This window comes from Hippoglossus stenolepis, chromosome 6 (genome assembly GCF_022539355.2).
Source record: "Hippoglossus stenolepis isolate QCI-W04-F060 chromosome 6, HSTE1.2, whole genome shotgun sequence".
Lineage (NCBI taxonomy): Eukaryota > Metazoa > Chordata > Actinopteri > Pleuronectiformes > Pleuronectidae > Hippoglossus > Hippoglossus stenolepis.
Genome location: NC_061488.1, coordinates 13,951,080 through 13,966,820, shown reverse-complemented (window position 1 = coordinate 13,966,820; position 15,741 = coordinate 13,951,080). Strand labels below are relative to the sequence as shown.

Here is a 15,741-nt window from a genome sequence, read left to right as displayed (position 1 = left end):
TCTGGTCTTTTCCTTTTTTTTTTTTTACCAAAACTTGTCTCTCCCTGCGTCCATTCATCGTCTGAGGGTCTTTTCAAATTAAAAGCCCCCTCAGAGAGTCGCGTGCTGTGTCACCACCTCAATAGTCAGAGTGTGTCTGGAGAGTCCGCAGTGTTGGACCGAACCATTTACAAAAACTGTGTGGGGGGGATCCGAAGCAGCAAATTCTTTGCTTTCTCCCATAAAAAAAAACACTTCCTCGATAACCAGCAGTTTTCAACCTTAGTAAAAAATATAAAACAAACAACAGTATGTGAAATTTAAGAGGTATTTAACTTTGAAATAAATACTGCAGTGAAACTCATTGAAGTCACCCCCCCAAGTGGAAGTGGATTGGTCCGAAACAGATGTCCCAGGCGTCACTCTCACACAGGATCAGAAAGTGTGGACTGCTGCTGTGTGCAGAGAAGATGCGGTAGAGGAGCACAGGACACAACACAGAGTGAGTACACAACTTTATAACAAGGTTTACTATGATGGGAAAGAAGGAGCAGAGAAAGAGCTGCAACAGGATTCTAACCACAGTGTGCGAGAGGGGTGAGGGATGGATGGTCCAAGACCATAAAGTTTTAATAAACATTATAGAACAGTCACCAGTGGTAGAAGTGGTTATTTCTGCTGTTTATAATCCCTTAAAGCAAAAATGCTACAAAGCATCATGTCATTGTGATAAGTGCTCACTCTACTTCCTTATTGCACAGTAATAGCAATGGAGTTACTTAATGTAGTAATCCTATCAAAAATATTTTAAAGTCCTACATTCAGAGTAAGTACAGTAGCATTAGTAAGATAGTACTCATTATAGAAATGTCCACTTTCATGATGTTATGTAATCGACCCCCCCCCCCCTTGTGCTGCAAAATGAAAAAATAAATATTAAATATTGTGCTTATGTCTTATACTTAAAGTGAGTGGTAATAACGAAATAAATGTTGTGCAGTTTAAAGTACACCTCTCTCTCTGAAAACTTTCAGTGTGAAATTGAAATACTCCAGTACAAGTACCTCAAAGGTTGTCCCAGTATTTGTGTACTTAGGTACTTAGTTACTTTTCCACACTGGTAACTTACTTTACTCAACCGTCTGTACTTCACTACAGTGATTAGGGACTTATAATGTGCTCAAGTATTTTCTCCTTGTTCTCAATTAACTGGCTCCTTATAGTAATCTAATACCAATATGAAAGGAACGACTCTTTGTAATGAGTACATTTACTTTTCCATACATATTATTGTTGATACCACTGTATGTTACTTCAGTAAAAAATTCACTGCAGAGCTTTAATTTTAATGGATTATTATAGTATAGTATAGTATAGTGTGGTGTATGATAGTATAGTGTAGTATAGGCACGGCAAGGCAATTTTATTTACAAAGCACTTTTCATATACAAACAATACAAAGACAAAATTTAAAGTTCCATTTCAAAATCTGAAAGCCCATAAAAATACAATTTAATATAGAAGAGTAGAGTAGAGTAGAGTAGAGTGTATGGTAAATATAGGATATATAGTAAAAGATCTGAGTACATCCTCCACAACTACTGTTCTTCTTACTATCTGTAAAAGAAAGGTTATTAACCTTCACTAACTATGATGTGTCGGGTTCTTGCTAAATGATAACTTGTTTACCATTAATATTAGTTTAATAGGTTGCTTTCACTTTAAGAAATAAAAATGGGGGACTACAGACTTGAGGGTGGCAGATGTTTGCGACCACTGCAGCAGAATAGACACAATCCCCCTACGGTCGTCATGTTGACAGACATGCAGTGCTACTGTGGTGCCAAACACAACACCTCTGTGTTGATATGCCCCTGGAGTCCCCCAGGTTTTTTATGTGTTAACTGGGGCCACTTATGGGTGAAAGGCTGAACCCACTTCCTGCCAGTGGGCTGTGCTGACCACCGGTGTCCACTCAGATGCCTCAGCGTCAGAGGGACAAGGTGCAGTGATACCCGGGCAGCCCTTCAGCCTCTGGTGAACAATGGAGCATCTCTTCTGGCCCTCTGTATTTACGTTGTCGCTGGGCTGTGACCGTGCTGCTGTGTCTGGGCAGCATATGGCCTCCAGAGACCGAGAGCAGGCTGGTGTGGTGCTCATTACCCCTGTATTGTGTCTGTTGGAAAGCTGCAAGACGCTGCACTGCTCGACAGTGTTGATCTGAATGAGCACTGACAAATAAAAGAGGCTCACAGTGTTTAAGCCTTTAATATCACCGTCTCACAGCGATGGCTCACATTAACTTCATGTTATCATAGCCTCCACTCTGCGTTCTGCTGCTGTCTGTGGAGTTTCCAAACTCAACACTGCTTCTTCAGGCGAAGATCTGACTCCAGTGACTTGCTGTGTAATACAACACTCAATTTTTTTTTCTATTTTGCCGCTCCCCCACATTGATGCACTTTTCTTCCAGCAGCCCACAGTGTGTAGAGTGGATCCATTTTGCTGAATGGATTTTGGCTTCTCATCAGACTCTGAAATAAGGCATGCTGTAAAGTCGTTTGGTTTCTTCCATAGTATCAGCACTCAGCGGAGAATCTTAATTACAGGGTTCAAACAGGCCTTGGTCTGGTTTCAGGCATCCCTCACTGTTTCCTCGGCGAGGCCGGTCCCCGTTGGTAATTCCTGGGCCGACCACAGTGGTAATGAGCACGGCGGCGGTGGCGGCATTCCAGGAGATCGCAGCTCCAGAGGCTCATGGGAAAGGGTGGTGGGGGAAGTCTGCGAGACAGTGAGTCCACATCGTGATCTCTTGCCATAAACACCCACTTCCGTTGATGTTGCGCTGTCACGGTCGGATGAGCAAGTGAGGATGGGTGGGGACCTTCAGCTCGCATCCCCTACACGTTCACAGAGTCTTCATTAGCAGTGATCACACGCTCATCTCAATTATGATGTTATGAATACATCAATCTAGTCGGCCGGGTGGAGACAGTGCTATCAGCTCCTCTTCAGGAAATGGGCTTCTGTTAGAAAAGTGTTGTTTTTTTTCTTCCGTGACTCCAGGTTTTTTTTATGAAAGCTATGATAAATGGCTCTGCAATAAGCTGCAACTTCTCGTGAGATTCGCTCACCCACCCACTCACTCAGCCTATATCTCCGACCACAGACTCTTGTGAAAGTCTTCAGAGAGTTATGGGGTGTAAGTGGGTAAATCCCACATTACTCTGCCTGTGTCTGATTACCGGGCTGGATCCCTGTTGACGTCTTTCAGTGAGAGAGCGCCGCAGAGCTGGAGCCGGGCGTTTTTTGAGAGTACAGCAGACCCCGGGCCTCGCAGGGTAAAAAAAAATAACTCAGCACTGTTCCTTTCTCCACCTCTCAGCTGCAGCCTTGTCTCAATATCGGCCAAACAATGCAGCTGAGGCCTGAAGCAGAGTCGTCAGCAGATATTGTGCCTACAGCAGATTATTCAGTCCGGTCCGTGGATACAGGGCCTTTGTTGCACTGTTGTTTTACTGACTCGAGCTGCCTGGCTCTGCCTCATTGTGCTACCGGCTGTTCGTATAGCTGTGTCAGTTCACATGAGTTGCTGTGGTGAATGGGTCCGGCCGACGGGATACACAATAATATCGTGTTAGAGGACGTTCTCATCCTCACGGGCTCTGAGTCTTCCTGGCCCCTGCAGGAAAAGGCCTGATACCGATCTCCAAACACGGAGCATGAGACAGGAGCTGGGGATTATAAACAGCAGCTCTCGCAACACACTCACTCATGTTGTGTTTTTAAGTCACCCTGCCCCCCCATCTCCACCCCTTTTGTTCCTGACTGATAACTCATCATTTACTTCTTGTTTTTTCACCCCTTTCAGTTTGTTTATAAGCAAGATTATGCAAAAACTACTGGATGGATTACCATGAAACACGGAAGGATGTGATATGAGTCAAGGAGCGGTGTGGTGTGGCTCCGGATCAGGGTTCTGATCTTAACACTGCTAGATACTGTGTTTTTTGAAAGACACATGGATCTTGATGGAAAAGATCCGGTACATTCAGGGAACTGATATTTATGTGTGTGTGTATTTTGGTGCAGCTTGATTGACTTTAAAGGGGCCTGTTTGGTGTTGGAGGGTATGTGCTCCACGGAGTGACATTCTAGTATTTACATGATTTTAACACAGAGGCTGCCTCAGGAGTCATCAAGTTTCTGAACTGTCCCTTTAACGAATGTGTGGCATTGATGCAATGCAAGTCAATAAGCCAACAAGGCCTCTCGTGACCTGCTGGCCTTTTTAATGAGAAGTTGAGCGTGTTGGCAGACATGTGAGATCAAGAACTTGAGCTAAAATAAAAATAAAAGCAGCATTTTTGGGACTTTTTTTTCTCTTGTCCTGAGGCAATTTTACGAAATCAGTCACACACAGATCTCCTGGCCTGTTTTGAATCGCCTTGACTTATCATTTAACTGAATCTCCAATTTGTTGTTGTCACTGTTTTCCTCTTCTTGCAGTCTTTCCTTTCCAAATCTGGTTTTGGGTCATTGTCAGTCAGATGTTTGGTGGGAAAGCGACAATGGAGCAGTGTGGGCCATAAACATGAATTGTGCTCGCCTGTTTGTGAAAGTGTGTTGTTGAAAATGGGCAGCGTTGCACAGGAGTCAGCAGGGACCTTGTGATCCGATGCTGTGTGGACAAGCCCAGCATTGAGACATTCTTCCACTTCAAAGCCCCCAGAGGGTTTTCTGGACACTGGTTGAATGGGAGCTGAGGGAGGGGTGCGCGGGGGGGAACAGGTGCAGTCCCTGAGTGGGGTAATTCCTGCCGCCATCTGCTTTCTTTTTTGGGGTCTGGGCTCTTTAAACGCCCTCTGACACGCCTCACGGGGACACGCTCCCCTAGCCAGCCGCACCGTGCCCCGTCACCATGGCATCACGATTCGGATTAACCCCTGCACATGTGCCGAGTCAACCGTGGGGGTCTGCCTCCTTTGTGATGGAGCATGGGAGGCAGAGGGAGGAGGAGGAGAGGGAGGAGGAGGAGGGAGATACGGAGCTGCATGGATAAGTGTGTGAAAGGACACTCGCCAGTCATTCACCTTTGTTAAGTAAAGGAGGAGGAGCCCGAATGAATGAAGCCATGTGGCTGCAAAACAACAGCAGAATCTTTACTCCTCTAAGTGACCAATCTGATTTCACTAACCCCAACAAACCTTTTTCAACAGGTATTTAATAAAACAGCAACTTGAGAGCACAGAGTGAAGATGACGGCCATCGAGAGTAAAGAGGAGATCAGTGACACCGACAGTGGGATAATCCTGCACTCTGGTGAGAACACTGTCAGGAGATTATCAACACAGAAATACACCCTCTAATTTCCAAACATTTCATCTTCACATTCAGGCTGAACTATCAATAACAAAACACAATGACACTGCTCATTTTAGGGCTAATATTCATATTTGAAAAAAGTTTCATGATCAGCTATTAGTAACTTCTTTTTCGATAAAAATGTGTGTTTTGATTAATGTTTAAATGTAATTTAAACTTAGAGGAACTTTTTTTTAAAGTTTAAAAATAAAGCTAAGGGGATTTTTTTTGTCATTTATAAACCAATATATACACTGACACTGAGTGTTTTATTTTTTACTGACCTAATAATGGCCCTCACTGACGTACTGCTCACATAATAGGCTCACAGTGATGCCAGCAGCCCACATGACACGGCCCCATGCAGGCAGGAGAAAACACCGACAAACAACAAAAGGCTTTCATACTGTGCAGCACTGAACTGCTTAGATACAAGATATAAGCACCAATGCCAGTGTAAATCCAGAAGAAACACAGTTATAAATAGTATACTTACGTTATATTTTATATTAAATATATGTTTATTTCCATGGTAGATACAGAGGCTGGTGAGGAAAGGTTGATCTGATCCTCTCTGTGTTTCCTCTGCAGGTCCAGACAGCCCCACGTCCCCGGTGAAGGACCTGACCACTCACACCAGAGCCCTGAAGCTGAAGCACCAGTCTCTGGAGGAGCGTCTGGAGCTGTGCCTGCTGGAGCTGAGGACGCTCTGCATAAGAGAGGCGGTAAGTAGCCCTGGTAGATGAAAGCGTGTCGGCACTAACAAGCTTTTATTTCTAATGAGGAGCTCCTCAATGAAAGGTTAGGATAGCGTTCTGTGTGTCAGGGTCAAAATTACCTCTGCCAAGCAGGTTGTTTTCACCCCTGTCCGTTTGTTTCTTACATTGATGAAGCAAAAACTACTGTACGGATTTCCACCAAACTCGGTGGAAGGATGCGGCATGGGTCAGGGAAGAAACCATTACATTTAGATGTGGATCTGGATCAGGGAGCAGATCCAGGATTTCTTTAACATTGCAAGATAATGTGTTTTTTAACAGAGACTAATTCATGGATCTTGATCAAAAAAATTTTGTTTGGATTCGGATCCAAATAAAAATCTGGATCTATTGAATTTAAATGTGGTGTCATAAGGGTGTTGAGCCTTGGTGGAGGAATTGCCATTCTAGTTTTTCCATTAATGTAATCATATCTTTTATTTTGTTTTTTACAGGAGCTGACTGGTTCACTTCCCTCTGACTATCCTCTGATGCCAGATGAAAAGCTTCCTCGGATCCGAAGGAGGATTGGAGCTTCCTTCAAGCTGGATGAAGGTCTCATCCATCTGGATAACGAGGTACGAGCCACGATCATTGTTGATGAGCGAGCAAAAGAGGCTTCAACCCATGAGCTAAAACTAAATGTCAGAACTTGCCTCTATCCCAGGATTCGGAGCTGCATTCGCTGGAAACTGACTTGGCTCTACAGCAGCAGATTTATGAGGCGGCTCGCAAACTCTCACTGGAGCAGAAACTCAGTAAACCGCAGAAGAAGAGCCGGCTGCAGCAGTGCAAGAGGGAGGAGAAGAAAGTGAAGGACCTGCAGGAGGCCGTGATCCAGTACAGGATCAAGAGCGAGTGCAACTCACCGTGCATCAGCATCGCAACCAGTCACAACAAAGGTGAGGGAGGCTGCTGCTCCCTGCAGGCCCATGTGTACACTGCACTCATGAACAGACTAATATAATGCTTGTTTTCTGTGTGCAGATGTGTGCATGTCTGATGACAGCTCCCTGTCTGATGTGGTGGCTCTGGATGAAGGTGAGTGGGGGGTTCATTAATATGCACGTCATCACTCTCTCATTGTTTGTTTAAAACATGTAGAGGACAGAAGTCAGTGGGAGAGGAAGCAGCAAACCAACAGTACATTTGACACTCATTCTTTAGCAAGGCATGCAATTAAATGTTTTGTAGAAGAACAATAGTATAAGCATTGAAGTAAACTCAAAGTACCAAAAGTAGAAGCACTCATGATGCAGAATATTCTATTTTAGAATAATAGATATATTACAACGTAGTACACCATGGATGAATCAAGCCATATTTGATCTTAACTTATAAATATGTATCATATTTTATTTGTTAATTATATTTTGTATTTCTAACCTGAGTCTGCAGTGTAATGGGTAGTTATGTAAAAAAAATGTAGTGAAGTAAAGAGCACAGTATTTGTATTTGTGTCTAAAAGTGTAATGGAGTACAAGTAGAAAGTATCAGACATTCTCAAGTACAAGTACCTCTAAATTTTACTTAAGAACAGCACTTGAGTAAATGTACTTAGTTACTTTCTATCATCATCAGATATATTTTGAAGCAGTGTGATGGCCAATTGAGCAGATAGCAGTTTCAATGAAGCATCCATATTGTTGTGGGCTGAAAATGTAAAAGATTAGTCGGAATCAGCATTTCTTGAAGTCAAGGGACGATAAAATCAAAGAATACTCTCACACTCCTGATCTTCTCTCTGGTCGTCCCCAGACTTGGACTCGTCCAGCTCCATCTCTCCTCCTGTGTTGGGCACCTCCTATCCCGACCCCCTCCAGCTGTCAGCCAAGCCCCTGCAGTCATCAGGCCAGCTCAGTGTGGGGTACGAGCGCTCTCCCATCCAGAACTCTCCGTGGAAGGAGACCAGTCTGGACCAGCCGTACCAGAAGGCGACAAAACCTCAGTCTGGGTGCAGCAGCAGGTCCAGGTGTGTGTTTGCAACCAATTGAAAAGAGTCCTGCACCGGGTTAGAAACTCACAGAAAACCTCCTAAACAGTGGTTTAACGGGTAAAAAATGTGTTTCAGCTGCAAGCATTGATTTTATTGGGAAGGCCAATGGAAACCCTTTGACCACTTCACTTTTGCTCAAATAACTATCACTGCCAAATGATTTAAACTAGTTAGAACATTGAAATACACAATTACTGTACCTGGTAGAGTCAAACTAAAACAGAAAGTGATTTAAACAATAAATATGTAAATATTTTTCCATATTACGATATTAAAATGAGCATTAGAGAGAAAAAACACTTTCCTCTGTCTCAGTTTTAATTTGTTTAAATTGTTTTTTCGAAAACATGTTCATAAAAACCTGTTGAGGTGAATTGTGGTTCATACACTTCCATAAATGTGTCAAGTGGAAAGTTGCTTTGTGCCTGGCACACATTTTGCTCATAAAATTCCCCTCCAGTTCAAATAAGCTCCCTCATTCCTAGTATAATTTCAACCTATACACTATATTTACCACTACAAACACTGGGTAAAATGTCAGTTTACACACATCTTAGCCTACGTGTTCATGTTTTGGATGGATGTGCCAAACCAGTACTATACTATACAGTTAAAATGTCTCAGCCTCTATTGAAAGAACATGTTTTATTTTGATATTTACAGATTAAATCTCCATAAAAATTAATAATATTGAGATCTATGTGTAAAGCTGCCCTCCTGCCACTGGTTCAAGTTTTATGATGGACAGTCTGCAGTCAGGAGACCTGCTCCATGCTGCATCACTCATGTTGTCCCTCCTGTGTTTGCAGTAGTCCAGCAGGAACCCAGGTATCAACCGAGAGCTGCAGGATTCCTCTGTCTCAGTTCATCAAGAACTCGGCCCTGCGCCACATCAACTCCACCAGCGCCCCCTCCACCCCAGAGCTGCACATACGTCGCCAATACTCCCAGTCCTTCAGGTAAATTGTATAAGATTTATCAATCACCTGGTGTTCAGAGAGCATAACAACACATGAACTTTAGTTTTACAGTTTCACATGATGTGTCTTCTCAGACTCGCCAAAAATAAGCCGCCTGCTGAACCGGAGCGCCTCGGTTCAAACAGTCGAGGACGAGCCAAGCTTCCCCAGCTGCGCTGCCTGGCCGACCTGATGGTGCGTTCTCCAGAGTACTCCCCCCTGCGTCTGTGCCAGTCCAGCTCTGAGGACAGCAGCTCGGAGCACTCGTCCTCCTCCTACATCAGCTCTCCTGGCAGGGAGGGCCCCACTGAGATGCCAAAGCTCTGCCCGCCGCCTTACGGGTTCCACTTCGGAGCGCAGAAAAAAGGACCCTCCAGCTTCCCCGGCTCCCACAAGAACAACACCCAGTCTCCGCCTGGCACCAGCTATGTCAAGGCCATGGCAGAAGATGGCCCCCTGTCCCCTCAAGACCTGGCCATGGGGAAGTGCTTCTTCTCCACCCCCCCTGTGGCGCGCCGTTCTCAGCAAAGACAGTGTCAAGACAGAGCGTCGTCCCCAAGGAGAATCCTGAAGCCCCCTCCGCCTTACACCAGGCTGGTGCGGGCGCCCTCTCTGAAGGAGTACCCCAACCACGCCATCAGGCTGATGCCCAGGGAGATTGTGTCGGAGGAGCTGAGGTCGTGGCATCAGAGGAATCAGCTGCAGAAGTTATGGCCGGGCAGCATGGATCAGCAGAGCTCCACCTTACCTCACCTGCATCCATTTCAACAGGTTGGTACTTATAATGATGGAAATTTAACAGTCCCAGTCCGACAGGAGGAATTAATGGACCAGTGTGTAGGATTTAGGATCTATTCACAGAAATTAAATATAATATTCATAATGTTGTTTTCATGAATGATTTTTTTATTATTACTATTTATTTGAGGAACCATATTGTACAGAAAATCGAAGTTGGCTTTCATGGGAGCTCAGGTCCCTTTCAGAGGGGCCTAGTTCCCCATAGTTCCCCTTAGCTCCCCTGTTGAACCACAAGTGGAACCATCACATTTTTCTAAATTTTTGCTTTAAAAAAGTACAGAATGCACAAGATGAGCACTGATCTCATGTGTTGATGTGTTTTTTGCAGGGCTCGGGCAATGTGATTCTCCAGAGAGCTGCAGACGGGACTCCGCTCCAGTGGTTTGTGGCCGAGGACGCTGAAATCGTGAGCCAGGTGTAGCTGAGACCTCTGCAGCCTCTTCAGCAGGATGTACTTTGTGCTATTCGTTTTTTATTTATCTCTGTATTTATTACGTCTTTGGACTCTCTGTGAGATTTAATGTTGACATGATGCAGAAAACACGGACCTGTTTGGTCCCCCGATGAGCACATTTCTCTCTTCTTTTAATTTAAAACTTAATGTAAGGTGATATACCACTTTTATTTATTTTTAAATAATTTTCCTTTACATGTTGATACAAATTTGAAATGGTGAACTGCGGTTCATAAATTGAATAAATGTGTCAGATGGAAAGTTGCTTTGTGGCTTGCACACACCTCAAGTAGTTTTCAAATAAGCTTTCTCATTCCTAATATAATTTGAACCGATACACTATATTTATCTACTATTTAAAGTTTCCCTTTGCAACCTAGAGACTTACTGCTGGAAATTTGAAAATGAAATTTATATATATATATAGTTACAATTTTACATCTGTCTATCCATGACGTGAAGTAAGATTAATCTTAACGTTTGCTTGTAACTCTTGATAATTAATCACTGATGCCTTTAACGGTGGTTTGATGAATGTTTTCACTGCAGTTTGCTGTTTTGTTACTAACCAAGGGATTGTATCAGTTTTGATATTTTTTTGTATATTTATAATAAATATAAAAATGTGACTGAAAATGATGTTTGGGGTATTTTTTGTATCTAGAAAGTGGAGATGAAATAAAGTATTTCAGAACAGAGTTACATCAAAATGTTTTATTTTTTACACACAACGAGCTTTCCAGCCAGGTGGATTACACACGTACTCTTTAGGCTCCAGTCGAATGGTTTCCAGAAGAACAGCTCAAGGCTCAAATGTTCCATTGTGAAGCTTCCACAGAATGTACGTCAACGTGATGACAAAGAAAAGCACAAACAGGTACAAGCAGAGGACGACCCAGCGACAGCGATACAGCCAGTGAGTCAGAGGACGTTGTCTCCACGAAGATCTACACCTGGTGAGAGCGTCAGTGAGTCTGTGTGTGCAGAGGAAATATTCATCGCAGTCATCTAAATTATTTGAATAATATTTTTTTACATACGTGCCCGCAGAGATCCGTCGGAAGATATTGGTTCTCTTTTTCTCCTTGTCTAACTTCTTCTTTGACAACACAGCTTTGCCCTTGTGTCTCTGTCGCAAAGTATCCAGAGGGGGGCTGTGATAGAGACACACAGTTTAAAGATGTTACTCCAGCTGAATTATTCCACTACAATATCATGCAAAGTTACAATGGGAACGGTGTAACATGGCCTGTGTTGTCTTATAATGGATACAAAAATTGAAAAGGAAATTAAAAAAGTCAAACGAAAATAACAGAAAAAGCCTTTAACAGAGTCTGCTATTTTTACCCAATCTTGGAAATGTCAATAGTTGTGTTTCATTGACGCATGTTGCCAGATTAACTTGTAATTAATTAAATCACAGGCAGCAAAGTCATTGCCACACGAAGTCTGGGGCCAGGTCAGTAATCCAGCCTTGATAAAACAGATAAACAAACTCCAAACATAAAACCTGTGGGTTCAACTTAACTATCTCTACCAAGGAGGTTATGTTTTACTTGATGCCATCTTGTTTTCCTGTTAGTTAGTAGCATTGCAACTAAAGCTATTGGACGGATTACCAAGAAACCTGGTGGAAGGATGCATTGTGGGTTAGGAAAGCATATATTACATTTTGGTGTGGATCCAGATCAAAGGGCAGATCCATTCAAATCTGTCTTGTTTGTAAGTTGCCTAAAAAACGGACTTTTAAAAAATGCAATGACCTCTATTGTAAATAATCATCAGTAAATAAACAGATCTGAGGCAGCTGCAGAGTTATGTAACGTGGCAGCATTAGAAGACCGCATGTGCCAAACACAGACATTTTTCATGGATTTTTGTTCCCAGACTGTACTTTTTGTTTTGTGTTTTCCTGGTGACCACTTGTTTTGAGGTGGGGGGCTCTATGTTGGGTGTGGGAGGAGCGTCCGGAGAGTCTGGAGGAAGCTGAGCAGCCGAAGCTTGTGGTGGATTTTCATCTGGATCAATTGGCCTGAAATTAAAAAAACAAATCAGGTGATGCATGCTTGTTGATTTTAAACATTTATCATGTAGATCAGATGCAGAGCACAAACACTCAGTCTGTAGTTGACCTGTCGTCCACTGAGTAACCGTCGTCCTTGGCGATGGCACAGCAGCTGGACTCTGAGCTCAGGGATGGAGACGGACACGCGGGGAAGGACTTCTTGCCGGAGGAGCCACCATGAGCCGACCGCTTCTTCGAGTCTCGCTTTTTCTTCTCCTGCAGAGACAAAAGAAGGCAATCATCATTTGTATGGATGTGTATTAGAAATTCTACTTTCTAAACTTCATTTTAACAATTTCTTTCTTATTCCTCATCTAACAGTGTCCAGCCAGAACTTCACTGCACGTCCAGTGACCAGATAAGATGACCTCAAGTCCTCGCCACCACCAAAATATTTGTGTTATTCTCAAAGTGTTGACAATGCATGACTCAGTGTCAGATCATGTGTGACCAAACTAACGGGGAAAAATCATTGATGTTCCTTCTTCACATTTTTCTCATTTTGCATTTCATGTATGTGATGTTTTGTCACTTCATCTCCAGCATTGACGTGGCACTATGTTCAAACTGAAACCACAGATGATACTTGAAGGGAAGGTGGGAGAGCTCAGTAAAGAAACCTTCTTACCTGGGTTTGACTGGGAATTATTGATACACTGATCCTTCGACGGCTGTTGTTCTAATAGAAACAAGAGGGAGAGGAGATTATGAGCTGAAGTGAGATGAGGTGCAATAAGTCCCATTCTCTCCGTACCTGCTGAAAGCTTTTCCGTCTGCTGTCACTGTCCCCTGGATCTACGACAAGAGATGCACTCGTCAGTCAAATGTCGGCCATGACAAACTCTTCAGACAAACAGACGGACTAAAGTAAAGAGGAAAACCTGGTGAGGCTCTGGGGTCGATGATGTTTCTGCTGGAGTTTTGCTGCTGGATCATCTTCTTGGCCTCTTCCAGCTCGGCTGCGTTTCTGTCTTGTCGCTTCCTCAGATTCTCCACATGAGCCACCATGAGCTCCACAGCCCGACTCACTCGAGCCTCCTGATCAATAAATAGGTTTAGAAATGTATACAATCATGCAGATCAATTATGAATATGTTACAGATCAATATTTTGTTGGGTTGCCAGGTTAAGAGTCACAATTTTTAAAAATAAAATAAAATGAAAATGTCCCAAGTCGTGCTAAGTCGTCCAGAAACAATTCACATTACCTGGTGCACGGCCCCGAGGACCTCGGCCGTGTTGGAGATTCGTTCCACCGTTCCACCAAGGATGTCCAGAGAGAGCTCCAGCCTCTGCAGGATCTCACTGCGCTTACTGTCCAGACACAGGTCCTTCAGTGTCTGAAAACACACACACACACACACACACACACACACACACACATACGTGACCCCGCTCTGTGGTGGTGTCATACAGAGACTTCAGATCAACCCTCTCATACTGGCTATACCTCCAGGGTCTCTCTGCCTCTGGTCAGCTCCAGCTGAATGTTCTCCTCGGCCATGTTGCGGGCGTGCTCCTCCGCCTGCAGCCGCTGCTTCAGGGTGTACTGATCACAGCGGAAAGCCAGACTGATCTGAGAGAAGGCCGACTGACAACACAAAGCAACACATCATCTCACTCAGGTTTTCAGTGAGAGAACATTTCTTTTTGTGTTTTTGTCTGAATCTTTGTCAGGCTTCACTAAGAAACTAACACAAACTGTATTGATTCAGCTGTAATACTTTCTTTGAAATGACAATAAAACTTAAAAAACTTGAAAAAACGTAAGCTTGAGGAGAGTATTTTAAAAAGTAATGGCCCAGATTTAATCAATTTTGAATATTTACGGTTTCAGGACAAAATCAGAAACCACAAACTCAAAACCAACATTAGGGAATAAAGTCACAAAGAATTCAAAACACAAATAATGCACTCATGTAATATATCGAGTGGTAAAATGCCCAGCACATCACACACACACATATATTCTAGGGTTTCCCAAATTTAGATCCAGCAATCTGCTGGTTTTACCTCCTGACAATAGGAAGGATCGAGTTTTGATGTGTTTATTAAAGTATAATCAGAGGTTGTAAATTTTTCCTCAACCAAGAATGAAAATATTCCAGGGACAGCTAAATGTGTCATCCTCGGAACAATTTGACATAGCCTGTTTTCTTAACTCTTCCAATATAGTTAAGTGAAAGAAATTCACAAGAGAAATATCTTAAAAGGATTTTAGACGTGTTTTAAAAATATTTTTTATTACATGACAACACAGAATATATCATGATCATTTTAAGGGGGAAATCTAGAAACGTTTCATGGGCCCCCTGGCAGTGTGACATGGACCACCGGGGTACCAGGGTACGAGCAATGTCACAGCTCCAACCACCTCCTTTTTATTTTCTTCATCTTTAGTCTTTTTAGAAATGTGTGTGTGCATCTCCCTGCATGTGATGTTGTGTGTTTTCATGTCTGGAATAAATCAAAATACAGAACTCAATAAACCACATAATCTGCAGGATGTGATAGTGAATAACAAGTAGGAGCCTTACCTCCAGATCTTTCTCTGACATCTCTACACTGTGATAAAAAAGAAGGGTTAATGAATTAAAATAAAACCTATTATTTAGGGTGAAGGTTGTGGGTTTTTGTGTAAGTATATTGCACCTGTTGAGGCCTACGCGCTCTATGATGGACAGCTCGTTCCAGCTCGTGATTGGCAGCTCCTCTTGACTGGTTTCTGCTCCCAAAATAAAATCCAGATTATATTTAGAGCCATTGTCACTTTTTTATGAGAGTTTCTGTTTCAGCTGTGTACATGTACCTTCTTCACTGTCCTCACTGCCCGGCATGGGGGGCAGACTGTAGCTGCTCGTCTCTGCATCAGGCTGCAACAGCTTCACAAACATCAGGTCGGAAATCATTAAACAGAAAGTGCTGGACAGTATTAACAGGAGCAGGCGGCAGATTACCGGACTCACCTCAGCAGGCATCACTTCATTAGCTGCCATCTTCACAACAATAATCCAAATGTCTCCCTCAGATTACATCAGAGCCTCCACACAGTGAACAGAGGATTTCCAATGTTGCTGGAAACACAGATATTTGAAAAAGTTCCCATCTGTGTTTGGTTTATTTTCTCCTTCAGTCTCTCTCGTGTACTTAGAACAGATAATCCTATTATGAGATCCACAGACAAACCAGAGTATAGGACAACTGGCCCAAGAGGCTCATGGGTAACCTCTATCTGCTGCCATGTTTTAGCTGTGGAAGTAAATGCTGGTGTTTCATCCCAGGTGATGAATCAGAAGTGGCACTTGTGCAGCTCTTATCACCTGAGCATCAAGTCCATCCAGTGAAACTTCACCATGTCTCTTGGC

General features: G+C 43.2%; 2 protein-coding genes across 3 annotated transcripts; one reads left to right on the top strand and one right to left on the bottom strand.

Moving 5' to 3' along the window:
- Positions 1-408: 408 nt before the first annotated feature.
- On the top strand, positions 409-10,947 carry inavaa (innate immunity activator a). Its single transcript, XM_035159635.1, has 10 exons — positions 409-481; positions 5,199-5,301; positions 5,935-6,068; positions 6,557-6,679; positions 6,769-7,003; positions 7,089-7,142; positions 7,860-8,073; positions 8,907-9,056; positions 9,152-9,827; positions 10,186-10,947. Exons 2-10 carry the CDS (start codon positions 5,238-5,240, stop codon positions 10,276-10,278), a joined length of 1,743 nt encoding a protein of 580 aa, XP_035015526.1. The 5' UTR covers positions 409-481; positions 5,199-5,237; the 3' UTR covers positions 10,279-10,947.
- Positions 10,948-11,010: 63 nt separating this feature from the next.
- Positions 11,011-15,610, bottom strand: si:ch211-163l21.11 (inositol 1,4,5-triphosphate receptor associated 2). 2 transcript variants are annotated; one of them, XM_035159637.1, is made up of 13 exons: positions 15,343-15,610; positions 15,186-15,258; positions 15,029-15,101; positions 14,914-14,941; positions 13,827-13,967; positions 13,585-13,716; positions 13,258-13,414; positions 13,131-13,171; positions 13,005-13,055; positions 12,444-12,592; positions 12,206-12,343; positions 11,352-11,465; positions 11,011-11,264 (listed from the first exon to the last, which is right to left on the bottom strand). In XM_035159637.1, exons 1-13 carry the CDS (start codon positions 15,370-15,372, stop codon positions 11,114-11,116), a joined length of 1,278 nt encoding a protein of 425 aa, XP_035015528.1. In that variant the 5' UTR covers positions 15,373-15,610; the 3' UTR covers positions 11,011-11,113. The 2 variants fall into 2 exon arrangements, with proteins under 2 accessions (XP_035015528.1, XP_035015530.1); XM_035159639.1 differs by lacking the exons at positions 15,186-15,258; positions 15,343-15,610 and having other exon boundaries at positions 14,914-14,936; positions 15,029-15,091.
- Between the last annotated feature and the right edge of the window lie 131 nt (positions 15,611-15,741).

Excerpts from the sequence above, each read along its gene's own strand:
- si:ch211-163l21.11 (XM_035159637.1), bottom strand. The coding sequence starts at position 15,372 with ATGGCAGCTAATGAAGTGATGCCTGCTGAG. Across the intron at positions 14,942-15,028 it reads GAGCGCGTAGGCCTCAACAG|TGTAGAGATGTCAGAGAAAG; the intron begins GTGCAATATACT and ends TTTTTATCACAG. Across the intron at positions 13,172-13,257 it reads CGACCCCAGAGCCTCACCAG|ATCCAGGGGACAGTGACAGC; the intron begins GTTTTCCTCTTT and ends CTCTTGTCGTAG.
- inavaa (XM_035159635.1), top strand. The coding sequence starts at position 5,238 with ATGACGGCCATCGAGAGTAAAGAGGAGATCAGTGACACCGACAGTGGG. Across the intron at positions 6,069-6,556 it reads CGCTCTGCATAAGAGAGGCG|GAGCTGACTGGTTCACTTCC; the intron begins GTAAGTAGCCCT and ends TGTTTTTTACAG. Across the intron at positions 9,828-10,185 it reads ACCTGCATCCATTTCAACAG|GGCTCGGGCAATGTGATTCT; the intron begins GTTGGTACTTAT and ends TGTTTTTTGCAG.